This window comes from Monodelphis domestica, chromosome X (genome assembly GCF_027887165.1).
Source record: "Monodelphis domestica isolate mMonDom1 chromosome X, mMonDom1.pri, whole genome shotgun sequence".
NCBI lineage: Eukaryota > Metazoa > Chordata > Mammalia > Didelphimorphia > Didelphidae > Monodelphis > Monodelphis domestica.
In genome coordinates, this window is record NC_077235.1 from 12,978,958 (window position 1) to 13,004,638 (window position 25,681).

The 25,681-nt window shown below is 36.8% G+C and overlaps 1 protein-coding gene across 5 annotated transcripts in view; it reads right to left on the reverse strand.

The window, feature by feature from the left end:
- The window catches only part of DIAPH2 (diaphanous related formin 2), a 931,826-nt gene that overhangs the window by 335,169 nt on the left and 570,976 nt on the right, over positions 1-25,681 (reverse strand). For all 5 annotated transcript variants that reach the window (XM_056809150.1, XM_056809153.1, XM_056809151.1 and 2 more), the window contains one exon: positions 15,952-16,077. In XM_056809150.1, the coding sequence (XP_056665128.1) occupies positions 15,952-16,077 (126 nt within the window). The remainder of the gene's footprint in view (positions 1-15,951; positions 16,078-25,681) is intronic.

Consider the following 25,681-nt stretch of genomic DNA (forward strand, 5'->3'; position numbering starts at 1 on the left):
AGTAATGAATGCTGGAGGGGATGTGGCAAAGTAGGGACATTAATTCACTGCTGGTAGAGTTGTGAACTGATCCAACCATTTTGGAGGGCAATTTGGAACTATGCCCAAAGGGCGACAAAAGAATATCTGCCCTTTGATCCAGCCATAGCACTGCTGGGTCTGTACCCCAAAGAGATAATGGACAAAAAGACTTGTACAAAAATATTCATAGCTGAGCTCTTTGTGGTCGCCAAAAACTGGAAAACAAGGGGATGCCCATCAATTGGGGAATGGCTGAGCAAATTGTGGTATATGTTGGTGATGGAATACTATTGTGCTCAAAGGAATAATAAAGTGGAGGAGTTCCATGGAGACTGGAACAACCTCCAGGAAGTGATGCAGAGCGAGAGGAGCAGAACCAGGAGAACATTGTACACAGAGACTAATACACTGTGGTATAATCGAATGTAATGGACGTCTCCATTAATGGCGGTGTAATGTCCCTGAATAATTTGCAGGGATCCAGGAGAAAAAAACACTATTCATAACCAAAGGATAAACTATGGGAGTGGAAACACCGAGGAAAAGCAACTGCCTGAATACAGCGGTTGAGGGGACATGACAGAGGAGAGACTCTAAATGAACACTCTAATGCAAATATTATCAACAAAGCAATGGGTTCAAATCAAGAAAATATCTAATGCCCAGTGGATTTACGCGTCGGCTATGGGGGGTGGGGGGGAGGAAAAGAAAATGATCTATGTCTTTAACGAATAATGCTTGGAAATGATCAAATAAAATATATTAAAAAAAACATAAGACAAAAAAAAAATACAAGTTGGCTTCAAATCAGCCTTTGTATTGTTTTTTTGTTAGAAAGTTGAAAGGCATAGAAATAGGGAGGTCCAATCATCTTCTTTAGGCCTTAAAGGTTCATTTGGTGAGTGGTTCTCGAGTCCCAAGAGCACTGACAGTGAATACATGAGACCCTGAAGATGAAGAGCTCTCCCTTAGCTTTTTGCTGGAGGAGGTAGATTGGAACCATTTCTTTTCAGGTGCTTCAGCTCCTTTCTGGAAGGGTCACCAGAACAGGCTGGGTGACCTTTTTTTTAAGTCACATAGTGGCTACTGAGCACAAAAAGGAGAAATGTCATTAGTAATAACAATATCAAGTACTCACGGTAGCACTTTACAAATAATACCTCATTTTATCCTCATAACAACCCTGGGAGGTAGGTGCTATTATTTTCCCCGCCTGAAAGATGAAGAAAATGAAGCAAACAGGAAGACTCGCCTGGGTCACCCAACTAGGAAGTGCTTTGGATCACATTAGAACTCAGGTCTTCCTAATTCCTAGACCAATTATCTCAATCCGGCATGTCACTTAGCTGCCTCAAGGAGACTCTTGGGCCTCAGGGAAAAGGGAGTTCAGGTAAAGTACCTACTTTGGACCAAAGACAATCTTAGTCACCTGACAGGATCTGATATACCTGCTATGGGCTTTCCATTCAGTTTAGTGAAAGCAAGAGCTGGATTTCTGGAAACACTATTCTGGTATACAAGAGCTCCTTTCAGAAACAATAACTCATGGCCAAATTTCATCCTCAAATAAGAAGTTAGGCAGTTAATGGGGACTTAGTATGTGCGTGGAGTGAGACTGTGGGAATAGACTGCTCCAATTCTGGGGATTGTCATCCTTCATCTTAATGAGAGTGCAAAGACAAAGAGCGCTCAGGCTCAGTCAGGGTACTGCAAAGGTCAGCTGTTTATGTGCAGATACTATTTATAAAGATGGTAAGAACAGCCTAAACAGGTTACTGAAAAAGAGAAACACTTTAATGGATTAAAATGTTATGCAAAAGAGACACGTGGCAGATGGTAGAGCTGAGCAACATTTACTGCAAGATCTAAGTAGGATACAGCTGACGACCTCCACTGCAATTCATACACAGCATTCTTATTACTGACAAGTTGGCAACCCATTACAGATTCTTAATGTGGATAAAGTCAGATGGAACAATCAATAATTGGCTAGTTAATTTATGTTACAAATCAACTCCACACACAGTCCAAGTGGCAGCATCCTGTGTAGCAAAATCAATTCCGTTTCATGTGCATATTTCCAGTCATCTCCATCATTTCTTGGTTGGATAGCAAATATCAGAGAGCTTATTCTCATAGATCAACTGTATTTCTCAGACTCAAAATTAAGCAAGCCAGCTTCTGTTATGCCATGGGAATCTTAACAACAATAAAGGATGTGTCCAAAAAATAAATTCTGCTAACACTTCAGAAAATCAACAGAAATCAAATTTCACATGCACTGTTATGGCTCAAAGAATTAGCCTGTCATTTTTGACAAATGTAGCAAAATGCAGTGATTTTGCTTTAAAGGCTCAACTGAAATAGATTCAGCAATTAAGAACATGTGTTGGCCTGAAAAAAAGTCAATGAACATGGAGGAATAAAAGCTATTAATATTTACAACATACTTTGAGAACAATAGGAGCGAGCTGTAAGGTTTGCAAAGGGCTTTACATATGTTATCTCACTTGAGAAGATACTTTGTTGAGTTGCAAAGCAAATTCTAAAAATAAGAGACTTCAAAAGAATAAAAAGGATTCAGATTTTTGTGCCCCTTTCCCTTTAAAAATGCTCCATATTTTCCCTCTTAAATAGCTCACTTTTAAGAAATCAGAACACAATAGAGCATTAGATTACACACTTAGAGAAATCATAGCCAAACTAACCACCTCAGCACCACAAACCTGGATTAATTTGTTATCAAGAATGATGGAATTTTATGTTACCAAAGCAGGATGATAGTAAATGTAGAAATCTCACCAATATGACAGGAACAGTACCTAGTGCAAAGCAGAAACATATCGAACTTCTGTAGATTGAATATTATGCACAAAAAGGTCAGCAAAGATCAAAGTAATGGCAGACACTAAGTCCCTGAAAAGATGACATTATTCTACAAAAGTCAACTCTCTAAATATGCCAGCCTAATGTTCGAGGATGAAGTACTGTTTCTGGGCCTGGGAAAACAGATGCTTCTTTAACAAAGTCAACTCAAGCAAATTAAACAACTTTGAAACTCCATTAGAGGAATGTTGAAGAAGGAATTGTTGCTTAGTCCTTTCAGACCTATCTAGGATCTCATTGAGGGTTTTCCTGGCAAAAATACTAGAGTGGTTTGCCATTTCCTTCTCTATCTCATTTTACAGATGGGTAAACTGAGGCAAACAGTGCTATCTGACTTGCCCAAGGTTACACAACTAGTAATTAACTGAGGCCAGATTTGAACTCATCTTCCTGACTCCAGGCCCTACAATCTATCCACTGTACCATTTAGATACTTAGAGATGACATATGAAGGGCCTAAAAACAATAATAATAATAGATCTTTAGGGATACTCCAGACCACAAGAACTTCTGAAATAGTCTTAGGCTAAGTGTGACTCCTTAACAGTCACCCTTAGAGCAGCAGGAAGAACTACTCACTCCCAACCTGTGATTAACATCAAAATGCAATCTGCCTTCTTTCCCAATAATTGATTTTTCAATTTTTTCATCATGAAATTAAAAACTAAAATAACATTTTCTCCTACGCAGAAATCAAAAGGAGTTCTGCAATCAACATTGTGAATTTTATGTTTTATAATCAACTTTTCCCCTAGAGTGACTATGACTTCTTACCTTAGCCAGCACTATGAGTACCTAGTCTCATTTTTTCCTAGCTATTTTTTAAAACCTGGACCATTTATAATTAGTCTGCATATCCATTTTAGCCTGGCATGGGATACGTTGGAAGACAATATGGTACAATGGCAAAATCATTGAATCTCTTATGGTGACTGACTAATCTTCTCCCAAGACCAGCATTGCCACTTATTACCTATGTGAGTTATGGCAAATAACAATGTTCTTGGCTGTCAGTTTCCTGGTCATTAAATCAAGAGGGCTGGACTAGATGGCCTCTAAAATTCCTTTAAACTTTAGATCTTTCTTCTCATATTATTCTAAACGTAATTTCTGCCAAATTGATTAACAGTCTTCCCAGCAGTTCTTGTAAAAAAAAATCAAAGTCTTTGACTTAGTTGGAGTTTCCAAATGCTAAAACATTTGATTCCAATCTACCTTTGGAGGCATCTCTTTTAGTAGTCTTTAAAAAAAAAAAACACTCGTATGCTCCATCTTGGAATCAATACTGTGTATTGGTTCCAAGGCAGAAAAATAGTAGGAGGTAGCCAATAGGGGTTAAGTGGCTTGTCAAGGGACACACAGCTAGGAAGTACCTGAGGCCAAATTTGAACTCAAGACCTCATCTCTAGGGCTGGCTCTCAAGCCACTGAGTTACCCAGCTTGATCCCTCTATTAGTGGTCTTCACTTTATCAGCTCACCAACTTAATTCTATCTCTTGGAAAGCTCATTGTAGACGTGGTTTTCTCTGTAACATTATATACACTGTAATTTCTCAATGAATAGGGCATTGAAGGATGTACCCCCAAATCTGCTCAATGATAAGCATTAGTAATGACTAACCACTACCACCACATGATATTGGTAAAACTGGCAAAGAGAGATCATTCATTAAAATTAATGATAGGGAAAATCAAATTCTTTGCTGAAAGGAAATGAATCCCTTGAGGAAAAAAACTGAGAAAAAAGTGTGAGATTTACTTGAGTTGTCTTATTTCTCTGACTTTCATGTCAATATCAATACACTTTTCTGGTTCTTTTCCTCCTCTGTTTTATTCATTGCCTTATCATTCACGTATGTCTTGATCCGAATTTGAATCATCCCCAAAGGTTTGGTCTGATTTTCCTTCTTTTCTCTTAATACCTCATTTCTCTTATTGAATTAATCAGGTCCCATTGATTGAATTATTAACTTTACATAGATGTCTCTCCAATCTAGATATCTAGCCTTACGCTCTTCCACAAGTCTCACATCACCAAATGCTTGCTGCTACTCTCCTGCACGATTCATTGACACTGTAAATTCAATATGCCTAAAGCTTCTCTCCTAAATTCAACTCTTTTTATAAACTTCTCTATTTCCATTGCAAAGCTCACTATCTTTCCATTTATCCAGGTTCACAAACTCAAAGAGATCTTCCCGCTCCCTTCCCCTCAACATATGATCAGTTGCTGATAAACTGTGTCCACAAAAATGGTTACTTCTCAAAATATCAAGATACCTTTTAGAATAAGGAAAAAGAAGGGAAAACAATAAAATATTCATATTATGAAAATTGAGATAGACATTAGTATTAACCAAAGTAAAACTTATATATGATATCTCTATATTTAACTTAGATGTTTTAAAAACATGTTCCAAAAAGTTGGTGGTTTGAAAAGATTAATAGAAATTGAGAAGCCTTTAACTAAGCTGTCCAGAAAGAAGAAAATGAGGCCAAATTACAACCAACAGAATAAATAAAATTATAAAGCAACTACATAGCAGAATAACTGAGACTTATGAAGACATGAAGGATTATCTACTAAAATATAAAATAATATTCAGCTAAATAAAACAATATAAAACAGACATCTTAAGTAAACCAATTTCACAAAACAAAAAATCTAAGTAACTATAAAGGATCGTAGGGAAGGGCCTTGACCCAGACAGAATTTTTAGTAAATTCTCTCATAGAAAGCACTGAATATCTGCTAAACAAATTATTTATGCAAATTAAGAAAATATGCTATCAAACTCCTTTTAATAAGTACAATCTATATACTTGAACCAGAAAAGGATAAAGTGAAGAATGAAAATTATGGGACACTATATATATATATATATATATATGTATATAAATACATAAATACTGATTTTAAATTGTTTAATATAATCCTATCAACAAGACTAGAAGAATATATCAAAAGAATTTTTCACTAGGCTCAAGATGGCTTTATACCAGGGATGCAAGTATGTCTCAACATTACAAAAAATGAACAGATTTCACCTTAAAAAAACACTCCAAACCACTTTAATTATGTCTTTATGCACAAACAAAACTTTAGACAAAGTACAATACTTACATATGCTAAAAACCTTACAAAGAATCTACACACATAGGTAATTTTATTCATATGAATACTACCCATTAATTGAAATGAAAAAACATCATATGACTCCCCAGTAAATAATAAAAAAGGCAAAGACATACCCTGTTATAACTGTTACATATAAATAGAACTGCTAATAGTAACAAGGGGACAAAATAAAGAGAAAACACAAAAGAAAAATAGGTAGAATTATCCATATGTGCAGAAGACCTAATGGCTTATTTAGAAAGTCCCAGAGAATCAGCTAGAAAATGGAAATAATTAATAAATAGCAGGAAAAATAAACCTACTAAATCCAACAAGATTTCTATATAGAAATAAGAAAACTGAAGAAGAAATAATAGAAAGGTAAGCCTATTCAAAATGACCATAAATTGCATAGAATATCTGGGAATTAATCTGCCAAAAACACTTGAGGCATATCAGAATCAAATTAATTACAAAATGTTGACTAATGAAACCTCGAAGGACTTAAATAATTGGAGAAACATTCAGTACTTATGGTTTGGTCATATCCACAAAATAAATAAGATAATTCTACCTAAAAAAACTTCAAATGTAATGTTGTACCAAACTATGAAGGAAATACTTTGAAAACCTAGATAAAGTGGCAATTTATTTGAAGGATGCCAATGTCTAGAGTTTTAAGGGAAATTGTTATCATTTTAAAGATACATTATTTAGGTTACAAAAGACATATATCCTATATATACATATATATCAAAAAGAAGCATCCTGTTGATGATAATTCTATAACCACAAAGCTGGGAACCAGTGACAAAATAACCTCCAAAGTTCTTCTGCTGACATTTTATGTTCTTGGTTCTAAGATGCCTTCCAGAAACAACAGTTTAAGTTCCAAGGCACCTCTTTGCTCTAACATTTCATGTTCTGTGCTCTTAATTCTGCATTTTAAGCACTTTGCTATCTCTGACATTCTGAGTTTGATGTTTTTATCACTTGCCCCTTGACTACCATGCCTCTCTCAGGACAAGTCATCTTATCACCTGGCAGACTGGCTGATGCAGCTCTGATCTGTAACACCTTCTCAAACACTCTCAGTTGCCAACACCTGCTTCGCCAAACCTTCCTTGCTATAGGGCTCAGACTTTTTCTTTCATGGAACTCTGTATTTCCCTTTGGTTGTTTGGACTCCATGAACATCATGCCCCTGCCCTGCCCCACATGCCATGGAGTGGTTCTTCATCTCCATCGTCAGTTTCCTTTTGTGGGGTGTGGTCTCCCCAAATGATAGCAATGCTAATGACTTTTTTCTTATTTATATCCCCAGCACTTAACAGAGCGGAAACATGGTAGGCACTTAATAAAGGTTTACTGACTATTGACTAAGGTCCTCCCTAACTCTGATGTTCTCAGTTGTACATTCTAAGATCCCAAACAGCTCTGACGCTGTCTGTTGCTATATTAAAAACAGATTTTATTGATAAATTTTGTTTTTTTCATTGTCTAGATTTCCCTGTATCCCTTCTCCTTTGCCCCTTTCAGTGAGCTTCACTTATAACAAAGAGTGTTTTGAGAAAAAAGAAGAAAAGTGTGTGTGTGTGTGTGTGTGGGGGGGGAAATCAATAAAACTAATCAGTGCATCCAGAAATGACAGTATATGCTACTATATAGAGCTAGATTAGATACAAAATTTATGTGAAGAAACAAAAGGTCTAGAATCTCAAGGGAATTTTTTTTAAAGTATGGATAAAGGAAGAATAGCACTTCTAGACAACAAATTATATTTTAAGAAAGTAAATATCAAGTCTATTTGGTACTGGCTAAAAATGGAAAGGTAAAATCAGAACAGAGCAGACTAGCTAAGGAAAAATAAAAAACAAGTGAACTCAATAAACCAATGATTGATTAAACTAAGAATATAAATTACTTGGAGAAGAACTTTTAATTTGACAATAACTGCTGGGAAAACAGAAACTAATTTAGCAGAATTTTTATTTAGACCAACATAATACACTATATACCAGAGTAAATTCAAAATGGAAATTCATCTTTCTGTGGTATTGTGCCAGCTTTCATACTCACACTTCATCATACTAAGGAAACCTCAGTACCCTCTGCCCATGATTGGAGGGTTAGAGGCAGAGCCCAGAACTCCTTCCAAAGCTTCCATTTAAAGAGAGAGCACAGTCCAGCCATTTCTTCATTTCTTACTCACTTGCCCTAGACTTAACCATGCCACCCCTCTCCCCCAGTTTTCAGCTACTTTTAGCAGGCTTTCTTTTCCAGAGAACTTTAAAAAATATTTGTGTCCCTAGTAATCAGCACATTGCCAGCACAAAGTAGACATTTAATAAATAGCTAGAGGAAGAATTGATCTTAAGAACTCCAAGAAGGGACAAAGGCAATCATAAAATATAAAAATATATCACCTTAATCTCACGAAATTGGAGTTTTTCATGAACAAAATCATTTCAGTTAGGATACAAGGAAAAGCTTTCAACTAGAGAAAAAAAACCTTTTTATACTTAACATTTAAGATAAAAGCTAGTTAACCAAGATTTATCCATATACTTATATTTCCCTATGTAAAACCAAGAGACATTTCTTCAATGAAAAAATAGTCACTATGTACAGACAATTCCAAAGCTAACTGCAAGCTGTTACCAATGAAGTATGGCTCTAAATTACAAATAACAGAAATGCAAACCCAAACATCTTGTCCCATCAGCAAAGATGGAATTGTTTCATGATGGAAAGGCTTCTGGAAGACAACACACTGCTCATGGAATTATGAATGGATCCAGCCATTCAAGAAGAGAAAGTGGAACTAAATGGCACTAAAGTGTGCATACCTTTTCAATCAGCAATACCACTATGAGTTCATAACCCCCCCAATAAGTCAGAAAGAGACAGAAAGGACCCACATGTATATAAATATTTATAGTAGCACCTTTTGTTGAAGCAAAAAACTATGGGCAAAATGACTGCCTCATAAGTAAGAAATGGCTAAATAAATTATGGAATATTAAAATAATGGAATAATATTGGGCCAGAAGAAATAAAAATAAATGAGGGTTTACCAAGCACACAACAAACTGGTACATATGATAAAGGATGGAAATGTTAAATTTAAGAAGGGCTTCCAAAAGACAGATACACTAATATATTACTGATGGAATTCTGAATTGGTCCAACAGTTGTCCAATTAGACAATAATTTTGGAATTATGACCCAGAAATTCCATTGTCAGAAACATATCCCTAAAAGATTAAGAGGAGGAAAAGGTCCCATAGAGATCATAACCTCCATAGCAGTGCTTTTGGTGATTTAGAAAAGAACTAGAAACAAAGTAGGTAAAAAAAGAAACAATATCAACTGGGGAAAGGTTAAACAAACTGGCACATGGATGTAAGATAATATTGCTGCACTATTGTTCAGTCATTTTCAGTTGTGACCAACATTTTATGATTCCATTTGAGATTTTCTTGGCAAAGATCTGGAGTAGTTTGCCATTTCCTTCTCCAGCTCATTTTGCAAATAAGGAAACTGAAGCAAACATGCTTAAGTGACTTGCCCAAGGTCACAAAACTAGTAAATTTTTGAGCCCATGTCTAACTCCAAGCCTACTGCTCTATCTGATGAACCATTTAACTTCCCCAACTGCATTATAAGAAGTGACAAATTTGAAAAATTCAGAGAAGCTTGGGAAGACATAAGAACTGAGGCAGAGGGAAGTCAGGAAAACAATACATATGACAACAATGGAATGAAAGAATGGAAATAAAAAGAAGATAAACATAAAACCCCTCTGAACATCATATACATAAAATGGCTCAGTTTGGCATTAGAAAAGAAAAAAGAAAATACATCTTCCTCTGCTTTTTGAGAGGTTGGTAGGATGGGGGAGGAGAGGCTTATGGATGTACAATACAACATCTATTATCAGATTCATTTGATATGTCTGTTTCTTTTCTTGAACAACTGCTTCACCCTTTTATTTCATTAAAAAGGGGGACAACATGAGGGTTAGGTTATGAGAAAGGGTCATATTTCAAAATAAAGGCATTGACAAAATAAAATAAATAAATAAATTGAAAGGCTCAACAATGGCTCTGAGATCGAATCAATGTTACCATTACTTCTAATTATGCCAGATGACTATTCATCCTGAGCAACTCTTATCCATGCAAACTTTAAATTTACCATGAGGAGTCTATCCATTATGCTAGGAGCCTTCTACACTATCTTCTGACATGACACAAATACAAATGGAACACATGTGCTATTCTCCAATTATACCTCATCCTCACCACATGGCCTGACTATCTTTCTAATGCTATCCCTTTTTCTGGTTCTTCCTAGAGGCTCCTTGTTTGGACTCTGATCACATCTATCATGTACCTTTCTACTATACTCCACATTTGTGATACTTTTAATTCTTCAGAGACTGCTGTGTTCCAAGATTTGTAGCCATATAATACCATGGAGAGAAAATTGAGTATTCAAAAAATGAACCATTATTTGAAGAATTTTGGGAATATTAAAGAAGTTTGACAATTTCTTCAAGGCAATCCACCCTGTTCTCTTCCTCCTGATTAATTCTGGGCCAAAATCACTTATATCATAGTATATTTGTACTGTTACTCCTGTACTCTCTCTCGTCTCTTTATATTGAATATAAACATATATATCTATACACATATATATTACACATACAAATGGATGAGTTCTAGTTCTTGTTCATCCAACTGTATATCACACTTTGGAAAACAGTCATTCTTCAAGCACCCATTTTTTTCCTTTGTGGATGGTTAGGGAAAATTCATTTGAGTGACAATACATCCTTCCAAGAGATTCCAAGATGTCCTAGGAGTTGTTATCACCAACACAATGTAATTCACAAACAAAAACATCTGGTAGAACTCACCACAGATGGGGAATAATTAGGACTGGATGTCCTCTATGACAATGTCCACCACCATTGGTGAACACAAATCTCCCTGTTTTATATCTCACCTGATGGTTAGTACTAAGGAATCAGAAACAAATTGATTTCTTATCCTCTATTTTCCAAAGAATCTTGAACAATTCTGAAGTACTGGAATGAAGACTTTGCTGAGAGTCTTGAAGGAAGTGTTTTGCTCTTCTGCATCAAATGCTTTTTAAAAAGAAGCCACTAACAGGTAAAATGGGGTCTTACACTTTGTACATATTTCAATCAATAATAAACATATTCTCAATCTCATTAGTCATGTATATATATCTCTTGCATGAAAGAATAAATTCCAGCAACTGCAGGTTTTATAAACTTGCAAGCTGGATATGACCTAGCAGTAAAAAAAATAGATCTTTTGCTGTAAACAAGATCATTTTACGGTCTATGCTGCCTTCTGGTAGCAGGGACCCTTTGGTCCACAGGATGAACCTTTGGCAGCTGCATTTTTCATTTGTATTTGAACAGACTGATCCCATGTTATTAGAGCTCCTGATTAAGCTCTTTAAATAAAAAAGTCAATGTTGAAAGAGGAAACCACTGTAGTTAAGCTCTATGTAAACGAGTAATAGGCAAACCTCTGGAGGTTTGAAAGTTTGGTTTGGATAAATACCTAAATCTTATTCGAACCTCTTTCAATGGAAAAAAATCAGCTGCCACAAGGTTGGGAGGGCTTTAGAGTTTTGACAAAATCAGAAAACAGCCCTCCAATCTCCAGTCAAAGGGAAAAGTATCTAAAATGAAAAGGTCAGAAATGACTCTCATAATATAAAATGCATTCCCTGTTTGGTTCTGTGGAAGATTGTTTCTATGGTTCCTACTTTAAAATGCTTTTGGCATGCATTCAGGATGTAAATTAATTAAGATTTCAGGCAAAAAAATCTATATGCATTGAAAATGCAACTAACTAAAGCAGGAAAGAGACCTCTTGACTACCTTATGTGGTCTAATTGAGATGAGTCCATACATACCCACAGGTATACACACACACAAACAAAAGATATCTGACTTCTAAAATATTAACTAGGGGCAAGAACAAACATTATAAATCTATGCCAAGAAAGAAAATGTGGTACTAGATTAGATCACTCTAAAGGTTTCATTTTTTCTGTTCTAATAAAGGAAATGACTTAGGCTCAAGAGAGAGAATGCACTCTTAATAAACAACAAATTTAGAAAGCATTTTGCTCTTTATTGTAAGGCCAGGTCTTCAGTTCAACACACAAACTTATCAAATCTCAAATTAATGTGATTTCTCATTAGTTTCTTAATTGATGCTAAAATGTACCCTTTAAAGGAAAGATAGCAATTTTCCATAAGAGTTCTCTCTACAATTAAGCCTTTCAATACCCTCAGTTCTTGTTGGTCAACCAGAAACAGGGTCATCTCCTCTGGCCTCCTTCCTTAGAATTCTTCCCCCTTCCCCTCTTGTCAAACAACCTCACAATGGCCTTTTGGGTCTCCTGCTCTCCCCTGTTTTCCTAGCCTGACATAACAGACAGGCAGTGAGATGTGGAAAGGTGAAGGGAAAGCATGAAAGTCTCTCCTCAAACACTGTCTTCTGTTTGTTCTTAAAAGGAGCTGCCAGGACAGGGTCTAGGAAATTCCTTCCCTCCAAAAGAAAGGAGGTAGATTTATTTTTGTTGTTAATTTTATTGATCTAACATCTGACATTTAGGTGCACTTCTTCATTTTAACTCTGATTATCCTTTACTGGAAAAGGCTTCGGAAAATGAGTTTATATCCCTTGGGGATTAGGTAAGTCTTCTGCGTTTCTGTTCCCCTGTTTCAGAAATGATTATCTTAATAGAAAGGAATAGCAGATTAGAAATATACAATTGCACTGCAGCAGAAACCCTCAATCTTTTTTGAATTGCCTCGAAAAGATTCTGCTCATAAATATAATTGATAATTACTTCTTCCTCACTCCTTCCCCCCATAGGACAAGGGAACTGCAGGTGTTGATCCTTGCTTGACAGGGTGTTAATGTCATTAACATTCTGTCACTACTTCCTGCCAATGTGTTAATGGGAGCACTGTGCTCAGCCACTCCCTGTCCTTGATTTCAGGGAAATGAGGCAGTCCTCAGTCGGTCAAAAAACCTAAAGTGATTTCTGACAATAGACATTTCTGCCACTGACAGAAAACATGGGAAAACATTTGCTCACAAACTTGAAGCAATAAGGTTAATGGAGTTTTGAGGCAGTTTATGATGTAAGGGATGCATGTCAAGGCATATGAAAAGGCCATGCCAGGAAGACTGCTTAGGAAGATGGCCCTCCGTCATATTAGGAGAAGCAAGGGGCACGGAGAGACTTGATGAGACTAAAGGAGAAAGTCATATTCACAGTCACACTACTCAATTAGGCACTTCTAATTAAGAAGCCCAAAATGACAAGGACTGAAGAAAGGAATACTAACTGAATTCAAGTCAGTGAGAAAATGGCCCAAACAATTAGCAAGCTGTTCTTTGCACAAATGCTCTCCCTTCCACCTAACTCAAATAGATCCTATTTTTCACATTCTGTAAATTGGACGCAATCAGAACTCTCTCATATTTGCATCCCCTTCCCCCCAAAAAATACTGTAAGTGCTTGCATATATATGTGCAAAATTTCTGGTAGCCTCAGGGTTGAAAGGAGATAGTACCTAGCAACCTATGTATTATGGATAATTGAATTAAAACCAAAACTTCATGCATTACTGAAACCATCCTCCTTTATGACCCTATTGTACAGCAATGGCACTAGGACAGAGGTAATCACTGTGATCACTGAAAGCATAAAGTTTCACTTTAAAAGCATTTTATTTCATAAGAATATGCTTTCCTGAGACAATGTTTAATTATGACTCATTTTACACAATAGGAGTGTCACTGGACTATCTGTACAAATCATAGATTGGCAGATACAAGTATAGCATGGCACTGACTTAGGGAATCATCTTAGGGATGTATCCTTAGCCAGCAGAGGAGGCTGGAATACTCTCTAAGAACCTCTCCTGTTTAAAAATGGAACCAGTTATGAGGCTTTGAATCATGTTGTGTGGAGACTGCTTTTGCCCCTGAGCTGATAAGACATTTGTCTTTCAGATGACAAATTCATCATGGTGGGCTATGATACCCGGAGATTGCAGCTAATTACAAACATGTGTAGGTCTCCAGCAGTTTATGTTCTTATACTGAGCGAAGCCTCTTTGAGGGGAAGTCATTCCTATTATGATGCCTGGACTTATTCGATTGAACTGGTCCAAAACTCAAGATAAAATGAAAGCCAGGAGAAAGTACATTGATTTTGGAGTCAGACACCTTGAGTTCAGATTTGGCTTCAGCACTCACTATCTAAGGAGATTTCTCATCTGTCTGGGTCTTAGTATGCTTCTTTATAAATGAAGAGATTGGAGTGGGTGGCCTTGAAAGTCCCTTCCAGTTTCTACGCTTCAAGGAAAAGAGCAACAACCAAGAGAATCAGTCTCAATTTTAACATAAGTTCAAGTACTATGAACCCATCAAGTTCAGTAGTTCCTGAATAATCATTGAGCAGGAGGCCGGAGTCATCTCATGTAGACAGACAAGGGTGTGCTTACTTCTTCTCATGCTAGTTGCCCAAGGTAAGAATATATTTTTGGAGGGAGGGCTTAGTTTTATCAGCCTAATTCAATAATTTATATTTTGGCAAACTATTTGCTCAACTCAATACTCCAACTATTTCTAGGGAATAAATGGCTACATCTTTTATTTTGTCTTCTCTTTATAATGCCATGCAAAGTAACAGTCCCATACATTTTAATAGACTTTCCAATCCCCTTGTGGACAAACAGTCACACTTTAGTGCCACTTAAATGAAGAATAACCATTCATCTGTAACTTGGAGATACAGAAGGCACTGGATTTTCATTTTTAAATGCCTTAATTACCTGCATATAAAGTGAGGAATAAAACAAGGATCCCAGGCCAAGTTCATATGGGTTTGAAATTACTTTTCTTTTTACTAAATGAACAACAAAAGCTTCTCAGTATTGCAAGCTGTTCTGTGGCTAGAGTCCAACACTACCAAAAATGCTAACAGAATAAGGGGATCAGAATTTAAAGAAATGAAGAAAGCAACAGAATCAAAAGTAGGAACCATTGGCTAACATAGGACAATGACATCAATGAATGAGGGTTAAATTCACCATAAAACAAATATGCACGTCATAATGGATGGGCATCCTATAACAAAGGGGTATTACATGACTGTCAATTCCCACTATTTATCCCACCCATGTCACATTAGCCTTGTGCTTTCCTTAAAAGGCTACCAAAATATATGTTAATATTTAGCATTCGTGAAAACATACTTGGCATATAAGTAGCCATTCACCAACTTAAGTCATTAAATGAGAAACAAAAACCGAAGTAGCTTTCCTACATTGTCTAGTAATGCTTAGTCGATCCCTCTGTCTTTCAGATGACAGTTCATCATGGTGGGCTGTGATACTCGAAGATGGCAGCTAATCACAAACATATGTAGGTTTCTGGCAGTTTGTGTTCTTATAATAAGAAAAACCTTTTTAAGGGGAAGTTATTCTTCAGTACCACTGATCTCACATCGAAAAAAGAGAGGATCTTGAAGCAGAGAAGGGAACAAGAGCGTTAACCTTGACAGAAGGTGACTGCCATGTACTCTTTAAAAATAATTTACTTATTATCAGATAAAGAATATAGAGTATTTATTCCCTCTGGAAATAGAAAATGGTGAATCAATCAATAGTTCAGGGCATTTATTCATCCTCCAAGGAGTGGGATATGTTTTTACCATTTTTGGAAAGCAAGATAGAAGAGGAGAGAGTGAGAGGAAAGCAGTTCTAAGACTACAGCTTTTCAGAAGAAACCAGATTTAACATAAAAAACTTCCCCCCCCCTCCATCCCGCTTCCCCCAAGATAAAGAAAGGATATGGTCATCTTTTCCACAAACTTGTCATGTTCATCTTCTGTCTTAGGGAATTTTGTGATGTCACTTTCCAGGCGAGCAATCTGTTGTTCCATTGCATCAAGGTTGCTCTTAAGAGTCTGAGCTGAAACTGAAGAAGAAAATGCTCAGTTACAAGAACATTCCCATCAGCTGTTCAATTATGAAGACAACCCAAAGAAAAATCACCTGGCGTTTTGAAGGTAGACAGGAGAGTCCCATTAAATACTAATTTTCCTTCATTATTCCTCATAACAATTCTCCTCTTCATGAAATAAGTAAAAAGGTATCATATACTATATCAAATGATTATGGTTAATGGGAGAACGTTACCATTTTATTCAGCCATTACTACAAATGAATTTATCTCTATTCAAATTTATTGATGGGAATTCTAATATTTCATTCTTTAAAATCTAATTTGAAGATTAAAGAGAAACTACGGTTCAAACAGATCTTATTAATGCATGTACTTGGCTATATAAATGATTTAATGTTAAACTATTTCAAAAATCAAATATTTTTCTCTCGTTGAAAACCAAAAGCAATGAATGTTTCTATCTTTTTTTGGACTTTAAATACCTACTAACCCAGAAGAGTCTGCCTTGATACAGAGAGACCTTGCATAAGCACACATAAATAGACACACATACAGTGCAGCTTTGGTATAGCCTCAAACAACCATTAATTCCTTTGAATTGCTGCTAACATGATTTAGCACTTTTCTTCTTTTATTTTCTTTAAAATGAAACATTTCAGCAAGTCCATTCAAATTGTGCCAAAATATCCCATTTCCAGCTTTCCTGGAAAGGTTTCCCTTAGTCAGTCCTCTCTGCTAAGCCTTTCCTACCACATGACTACTGGTTATACTTGGAGATCTTTTTGACAATTTCAATATGTGGGAGTTGCCACTAAATGGACAGGGTGAGTGGCATAAAGGGTGGGCAATCTGGCCTCTAAATCTAGGGCTCTGAGAAACTGTCACGCTAAGAAAAGGAAAGAAGGCAGAATAACATTATAATGCTTTCTTTTAGTTAAGGAGAAGTGTTTGGCTTATTCTGAGACATAAGAGCATCAGCATGGAAAATTCCAGAAGCTGACTGTCAGCCACCACCCCCTCCCCACCTTCCCTGAACACACACATCCCACTATTGCAACCAACTCTTTGGATATGAATTCTTCACTCTGACATGAACACCTTCATAACTCAGGGGAGAAATCGCCTGAAATAGACATGGAAGTTCAAGACACTGAAAATCAAACACCAACACCAAAGACAAATTATTTTTTGTATTAATCTGTCAGTTCCAATAGCAGCATCTGATTTAGTTTCATTTGCACAGATCTGACAAGCTTGGAAATGATTCTGTATTGGAGAAGTCTGAGGGAGTTTTGTCTTGTCAAAGCACTCCCAATGGCTCAGCAATCATTGCTGGCTTTATTTAAAAGATGAGTTTGGTAGGGAGAAAAACAAACTCTCTACTTTAAAATTAAATCAATGTCTTTCAGCTGTGTGTTCTGTGCATTTGGGCTAATTATTCAAGAGGTCCATTCTTCTCAGCTACTTGACTGCCCTCTGAAGAACTGAATGGTTACTTATGGCACTTGGGTCACAGTGAAGACATCATCTCATCAGGCAATTGGACTGTGAGCCAAGTGAGCCTGAAATTGGCTTGGGCCCTAAGCCGAGTAATTCCTCTGTCCAATAAGAACACCGGATGCTACAAAAGGCCTGAGGACTTTCTTCCTCTCCGATTGCTTAGCAGACATGTGCACTCAGAAACACAAATATTTTCTTCTGAGATCAAGGGAGGTTTGAAAAATTGGCCAAGTGACTTTCAACCTTCCTAAAATCTCCAGGGGAAATTCCATTTTTTTCAGATCTATCTATATGTGAGTATGTGTGTGTGTGTGTGTCTGTTCAAATGAGGAAATAGCCTTTAACTCTGAAGCACTGTAATCTTTCCCAGGCCTCCTTAATCTCAGGGCCTGCTCTGAGATTAGCCCCAAATTCTCCTGTATATATTTCTGTTCTCCATAACTGTTTGACTGTTGCCTTCCCCACTGGACTGCCAGCTCTCAGAGAGCAGGCACTGTATTTTGTCCTTTGTATCCCAGGCTTAGCACAGTTTAGGGTATTTAATGAAGCTTTTCTAAATGCTTATTGACTGATTCTTCTCCCGTCTGATTGGCCCTTCTCAGTCCCCTTACACAATGGCTTACCCTGAGGCTTTGTCCTCTTATTTCAACTATCTGTCAATTAGTATTGGGGTGGGGATGACAAGAGAATATACAACTCCTACTATGTGACAGGCCAACACTGAGCTAGTCCCTTTACAAATATTATTGCCCTCATCAGTTCCTATGGATTCAATTATCTCTACGCAGGCAACTCCTTGATCCAGAAATCCAGTATTTGTACCAAGCTGCCACATCTCACATTCAACATGTACAAAACAGAACTCATCATCTTGCTGCCAAACCCAAATTTCATTATTATAGGAAAGGGCTCCACCATCTTCCCAATGACCCAGGTTCACAGCCTTGTTGTCATCTCCTTTTCGTCATTTACTCTCACCCAACATACTCAAGTATTTGCCAAACCTTAGCATTTCTATCTCTGTGATCCATCTTCTCATCACTCCCACACTGCCCTACCCCCTGGTCCAACCTCCACTTTCCTTAGTTGAGTTCCACACATCTCCTCTTGCCGAGGCTACTGTCCCCTTCCCTTCCAATTCCAGTCCATCACCCCCACAGCTCCTTAAGTGGTTTTCCTTAATCACTGGAATCAAACTTTCTTAATCAATAAACTCCAATGGCTCTCTATTACCCCTAGGATCAAATATAAATATTGGCAGTCAGATGGCTTGGTGTATAACACACTGAACTTGGCATCACAAAAAGCTGACTTAAAACCCTGACTCATATTAGCTGCGTGACCCAGAGCAAGTCACTTATCTCTCAGATTCATTTTCCTCATATGTAAAATAGGGATAATGATAGTACCACCAAGATCAAATGAATAAATGGATATAAAGCACTTTGTAAATCTTCCAAAGCAATAGAAATGGTAGTGAAGATCATCATTACAAAATCCCCTTGGAGGTCAAGTCCTGCACAAGCTGATGCCAATGTACCTCCTGAAGCCTTCTACCTCTACCCAGAAATTGCCTTCCTATATCCCATGGTCCAGGCAAACTGGCCTTCTTACTGCTCCTCACACACAGCCTGCCATTCCCAGACACTGACTATATATACCCCATGCTTGGAATGTGCCTCTTACAATCCCTGGTCCCTTTGTCTACAGGAAGCCTTTCTGGATTCCTTCAGCTTTTGGCATTTCCCCACATAATTAACCTCAATTTATTTTATATCTACTCCTCTATATGCTTGCTTTTCCCCTTAGCATAATGTCAGCTTTTTAAAGGGCATCTCTATTCCTTAGCATAGTGCCTGGCACCTAAAAGCACTTCAGATGATTGCTGACTGATTGACCAAAACAACTATCCTATCATTATCCCATTTTACAGAAGGGGAAAGTAAAGTGAGGAATAAGAATTGGTATTCATACCATACTTTAAAGGTTGCAAAATGTTTTAAATACAGTATTTCATTTGAGCCAACCATAGGGCAGTCTTTAAGATAATCACTAAGGATGTCACCCTTATTTTACAGACAGGGAAACAGGTTAATGGATACTGCACTGTGCCACCCTGCTACTCAGGGGCGGAGGGGAGCTTCAAACTAAAGCTTTCAGCCTGTATTCACTATAACATGCTGATTTTTCAAAGCTCCCTTTTATTGCTGGTGGAAATCTGCCTGGCGATTTTTCAAGGGAAGAAAAGAAAGCAGCAGAGGAGCTTTTCATTTTCCTGACAGACAGCATGGTGTAAGGGAGAGAGAACCAGACTTGGAGGGAGGAGGCCTAGCTCCAATCTACTTCTGACACATATTATCCAGGTGATTTAGGGTAAGTGGCTTAACTAAACTAAGTTTCAGCATCCTCATATGTAAAAGGAAGATCATACTTCTTAACACAAATGTTTGGTCCAAGGACAGCACTTTGTAAACTCTAAAGAGCTCTAAGAGGTTAACCATTTTAATATTTCTTAAGCCTAGGTCAATAGAAAGGAAGGAAAAAGCATAGTCTCTTTTCCCCACCCTCTCATTTCTCTCATTTTATGGAAAACTTCCTCCGCCAAATCATACTTTTATCACTTCTCTGCAGCATGGAAGTTCTGACAAGTTCTACCATGCTGAAAAAGGCTTGGAGTAAGGTCCTGGGAACAGACTGAATCTACTCTTCTAGGACCAGGCCAGGCCACTTGGTGATGAATTCTTTCACCATAAAATCAGTGAAACAAAGGAAAATACTAAATGGCCTCTCATCCTATGTGGCACCCGCACACTTCAGCAGGGACGGTGATGAGATGGCAGAAAGGGGGGCGCAGGGTGCTAAAAAGCTCCACAGCTTCTAGATCATCTATGATTTAATTGTTGGTACTCTAAATGTGAAAGCCCACAAGTGGCCATACTAGAGGAGTTTAATTCCTTATATTCTCACTATATAGCAGAAGAAAGAAGCTGCAATTAAATGAAAAGGAGAGGCAAAGAAAGGAATCTGTTTTCTGATACAGTGTCAGTTAATAAGAAGCATTATTTCATGGGGACACTTAGTCATTTTACATTGCAAAAGGCTCATGGCTGAAAAGACCTCAAAAGCCAACACATACAATTTCTTCTGAGTATTTACAAAAGAGCTTCATGAAAAGAAATTGAAGTGGATCCAATAACATCAGTTTCAGAGGATTACAAGATAGAACTGTTCTGCGAAGACCCTCCAACTTAAATCAGTGGCTTATTGGTTCCTTTCTAGTAAGACCATCACGCCTCACACTTTAGTTCTTCCAGTAGTCTGTCTACTTACAGATAAGTATTACACATTTGGAGTACCAACAGCCATGTTATTATTTATCAACTAATGGGATCATTTGAAAAGATTTGGTTTAAATTATTAAAGCCTATTACTTGGCTCATATCAATATTTCAAACTGAAAACTTCCCTTTTCAGACCAATTTTTAAGATAAATTCAAATTTTAGAAAAGAATTAACCTCTTACAAGTTTAGAATCTCATGAAAGTGGGCATTCATCCATTTCAACATGACTTACCTATATGACTTTGCTCTTATTTCTCCTAATCTTAGTAGTTTCTTTAGCCCATACAGAAAACAAAAGCTTGGTTCAGTGATAAACACATGAGACATCAGCACTCCTGAAAGGTTACCATCATTTGCCTTCTGTAATGTTTTGGGCTTGAGGAATTAATTCATTTTGTGTCTGTCACATTAATGTACTAACATAAATTAGGGAGTTTTAATGACAATGCAAATATTTCCAATCTGAGTCATTATGATTGACTAATTAGCCTTATGGTACATGCAATAACAAATTTTCAGATAAGTTTTCTCAAGTTATGTGATCCAAATTGTCTCTATCCCTCCTTCTTCCATACTCCCTCCCCCCAACCAGAACTAGCAAGCAATTCTATTTGGGTTACAATATTATGGCACTTTGCTTCCTCCCACTGCCCCACACTTTTATATCTGCTACTAAACTGCTGAATCTGAATTATAATCCTGGAAAATTAAATTATAGCTCCTGGGTTCTTTAACATAGATTTCTTGTTTGTACTCCATAAATAATTTTAAACTCAATATAGTCACAAGTTATGTGCAGCAGAAACTTTTGCCCAATATTTTATCTGTTTCAGTAGAAGAAAGATACACACTCACATTTCCCCCTGCTTCTAGCAACTATGATAATGATTCTCCAATCAACTATAAAAACTAAAGTTATCAAATCTCCCCTATTCCTCTTCATTGTTATTAATGGCAATACTAGTACAAATGTTTTGGGAGTTAAATGGAATATGGAGGCCTTCACAGGTTGAATGGAAAGAGGTTTAAAGCTTTCTGGAAACTTAATGGTAGGGCACTTAAATGGTTCAGTGAAGAAAGAACCAACCCTAGGTATGGAAAGTCTTGGGTTCAAATTTAACCTCAGACAATTCCTAGCTGTGTGCCCCTGGGCAAGTCACTCAACCCACACTGCCTTGACCTTACCCCTCTTCTGCCTTCAAACCAATACACAGTAGTGATTCTAAGATGGATATTCTCTACTGAATTTTAATCACAAAATTCTTCTTTCCTTTGAGCCCACAAATAAGACAAGTAGAAATGGACCAGATAAAGTTTGGGTCAGCAGAAAGGCCACAGCATGCTATCATTTTTTTTAACAAAGGAGCACAACACTAACATAACTCATCCCAAGAGCAAAATGAAGGAAGAAAAGAAAGTTTATGACTGGCCTGAACAACAGACTCAACAGAATTCTTCCTAAAACACATTTAGAACAGTTTAATTTTATGCAAATAAAATCCACAGAAGTGAAGGAATGTAAGACCTAGACAAATGTGTTTATGCTAACGTGTTGATAAAGCCCATCAATGTGAGCTTCCTTAGACTTCAAAGGAAAATAAAGAAAAATGTCATCTAAGTAGTAATAAAAAGTGAAAGAATTTTGATTCATCTTTAATTCTTAGGGGCTATGGAAGGGTTGGAAAGTTAAAACTCTGATCACAAATTTTTAAAATCAAGTAAATGTTTTTAAAAGAAATAGGGTTAATAAATAGTCAAGTAGACCATTGAAGGAAAAAAGATAAAGAAGTTATCAGAAACAATAAAATTCAATAGCAATAAGTTTGATGAATTTGACAGCAGATTACATGGGAAGAACTCCCTATTTTTTTAGAACTCCCTATTTTAAAAGAACTAAATGGAAACACTTGAGAGCTGTTGTGCAGAAATTAGCCTACACCACAGAAAAACAATATGCTCCACAAAATGAATATGGGACCTGAATATATAAGGTCTCACAATTTATAAAAAAATAAAACTAATGAGATTAGGAATATTTCACACCTATTACTAAGGCAAAAATTCTTACAGCAATGCCTAAAACTGACCACAAAATATGAAAGGTAACTTTGTGTAAAATATAATGATATGTAAAACCCAATGGAATTGCATGTCAGCTACGGGGGGGGGGGGGGGGCGGGGAAGGGCGGGGGAAAGAACATGAATCATGTAACCATGGACAAATATTCTAAATTAATTAATTAAATGAAAAATTTTCAATTAAAAAATAAAATATATTGATAAGTTATTGTGCAAACAAAATCAATACAGTTAGGGTCATTTAAAAGCTGTTAATTGAGGGAAAACCTCCTCTTATCAAGTATAAATATCTGACATCTAAGATAAATACAGACTCAATTCAAATACATACAACAAAGAGCCTTTACCTAAAGGACAAATGGTCAAAAGATATGAACATTTCATGAAAGAATTGCAAGCTATTTATAGCTACATGAAAGAATGCTCTAAATCAATAATAATGGGAGAAATGCACCCTAAAACAATCCAGATTTTTTAACTCACAGCCAGCAAAGATCACATACACAGGAACACACAATGGTTGGGAGGGCTATTATGAAAAGACAAGAGCACTACTGCACTGTAGTTAGAGCTCTGAACTGGTCCAATGATCCTAGAAAACAATTTAGAACTTTGCTTGTATTAAAAAGTAACTAAAATATTCATAACATTTGTCTCAGAGAAGCCTTTGACAACATATAGCCCAAGGTAGTTAAAGACAAAAAGAAAATTTTCATCCACCTGACCCCCCAAGCACACATATCAACATATTTAGAGCACTACTTTGGGGGACCATTGAGAACTTGAAGCAAATTAAATACTCATTTAACCTAGAGAATATCTAAACAGCAGAGCTAAGATAGTGGAGTGATGGGGGCATTTTTGCCAATCTACCCAATTAAACTCCTCTATATAACTTTAGAAAGCAGATCAAACCAAATTATGAGTAGTATAGCCAACAAAAATTCACCTTAAGTCATTTTTCCCGCCTAGAGAAACTCAGGGGGACAAAAAGAGAGTTCTGTGGAAATTGGAGTGGGGAATGGCCAAGTGGAGGACATGCCAGAACCACCACTGGTGTTGGGCTTTGGAGGCAGCAACCAGAGCCCTGGGAGAGCACTGTTCTCAGGGATGGTGGGGGTATGGAATACCAGGTCAGATAGAGATTCCAAGGAAACCTGTGAAAGCATTGGGCACTGGCACCACTTGGCAGTCATTTTCAGGTCCTGTTCCCGGTCCAGGGTAAAGAAGGATAGTGAAATAGGAATAGGGGCCCCACCTGAATATGAATGGCAGTTTCTGGGAAGAAAGGAGCTGTTGGAGTACAGAGGGAACATGGGCCCAGAGCATGGAGTAGGAAGGTAGTAACCAGAATTATTCCCAGATCATATTACTTTAGAATAACTGAAAACTTACAGGCCTTCATTCCTAACTATTAAAGCAGTAAGATACAGAAGATAAGACCAGACATACCTCCTTTCTCATCCTGCAACATACATCCAGAGGTGAGCAGAGCCCAATTCTAACATAAATTGAAAAGTCAAGAAAAAGGCTATAAAAATAAGAAAACAACACTTGATCTCAAGAGACTACTACAGTGACAGAGAAGCTCGAGACACAAACTCAAAAGTAGATATCAAGTTGAAAACATCTACTGACTCAAAAAATTGCAGACTAAACATAAACCCAACAAGAATTCCTAGAAGTGTTACAATAAGAGGAGGAAAATGTTTCAAAAAGCCAAATAAGAGTGGTAGGAGAAAACTGGAGAAAGAAATGAGAACAATGCAAGAAAAATATGAAAAGAGAATTAATGGCTTTCTAAAGGAAGCACAAAAACTTATGAAATTATATTTTAAAAATAAGAATTGGCAAAATGGCAAAAGAAATACAAAATCTCACCAAAAAAACATTCTTTAAAAATTAGAATTGAACAAGTGAAAGTTAATCACTCTAAGAAGCATCAAGAAGCAATGAGGTTTGTACTCCAAAGAGATAATAAAAAAGGGTTGTACAAAATATTCATAGCTGCACTCTTTGTGGTGGCAAAAAAATTAGAAAACAAAGGGTTGTCCCTCAATTGGGTAATGGCTGAACAAACTGTGGTATAGGGTGGAGATGAAACACTATTGTGCTATAAGGAATGATGAATTAGAGGAACCTCCATGAACTGATACAGAGTGAAATGAACAGAACCAAGAGAACATTGTATACAGAAAGTGAAACATTGTGGAATAATCCAATATAATGTACTTTGCTATTGGTAGTAATGCAATGATAAAGGACAATCCCAAGGGTCTTATGAGAAAGAATGCTATCCACATTGAGAGAAAGAACTGTGGGAATAAAAATATAGCAGAAAAACATATGACGTGCCACTTGTTTATATGGGTATTTAATTTGGAGTTTTGTTTTTAAACGATTGCTCTATTGCAAAAATAAATAATATGGAAATAGGTATCCAGTGACAACATTTGTATAACCCAGTGGAACTGTTTGTTGGCTCTGGGATGGGGAGGGAAAGAAAATGAATCATGTAAACACAAATACAATTTCTTAAAAATTTAAAAAAAAAACAATAAAACAAAGTCAAAAGAATGGGAAAAATAGAAGAAAATATCTCATAGGAAAAACAACTTATCTGGAAAATAGATCAAGGGGAAAGATTTTAAGAATTACTAGATTACCTGAAAGCCATTATTTTAAAAAGAGCTTA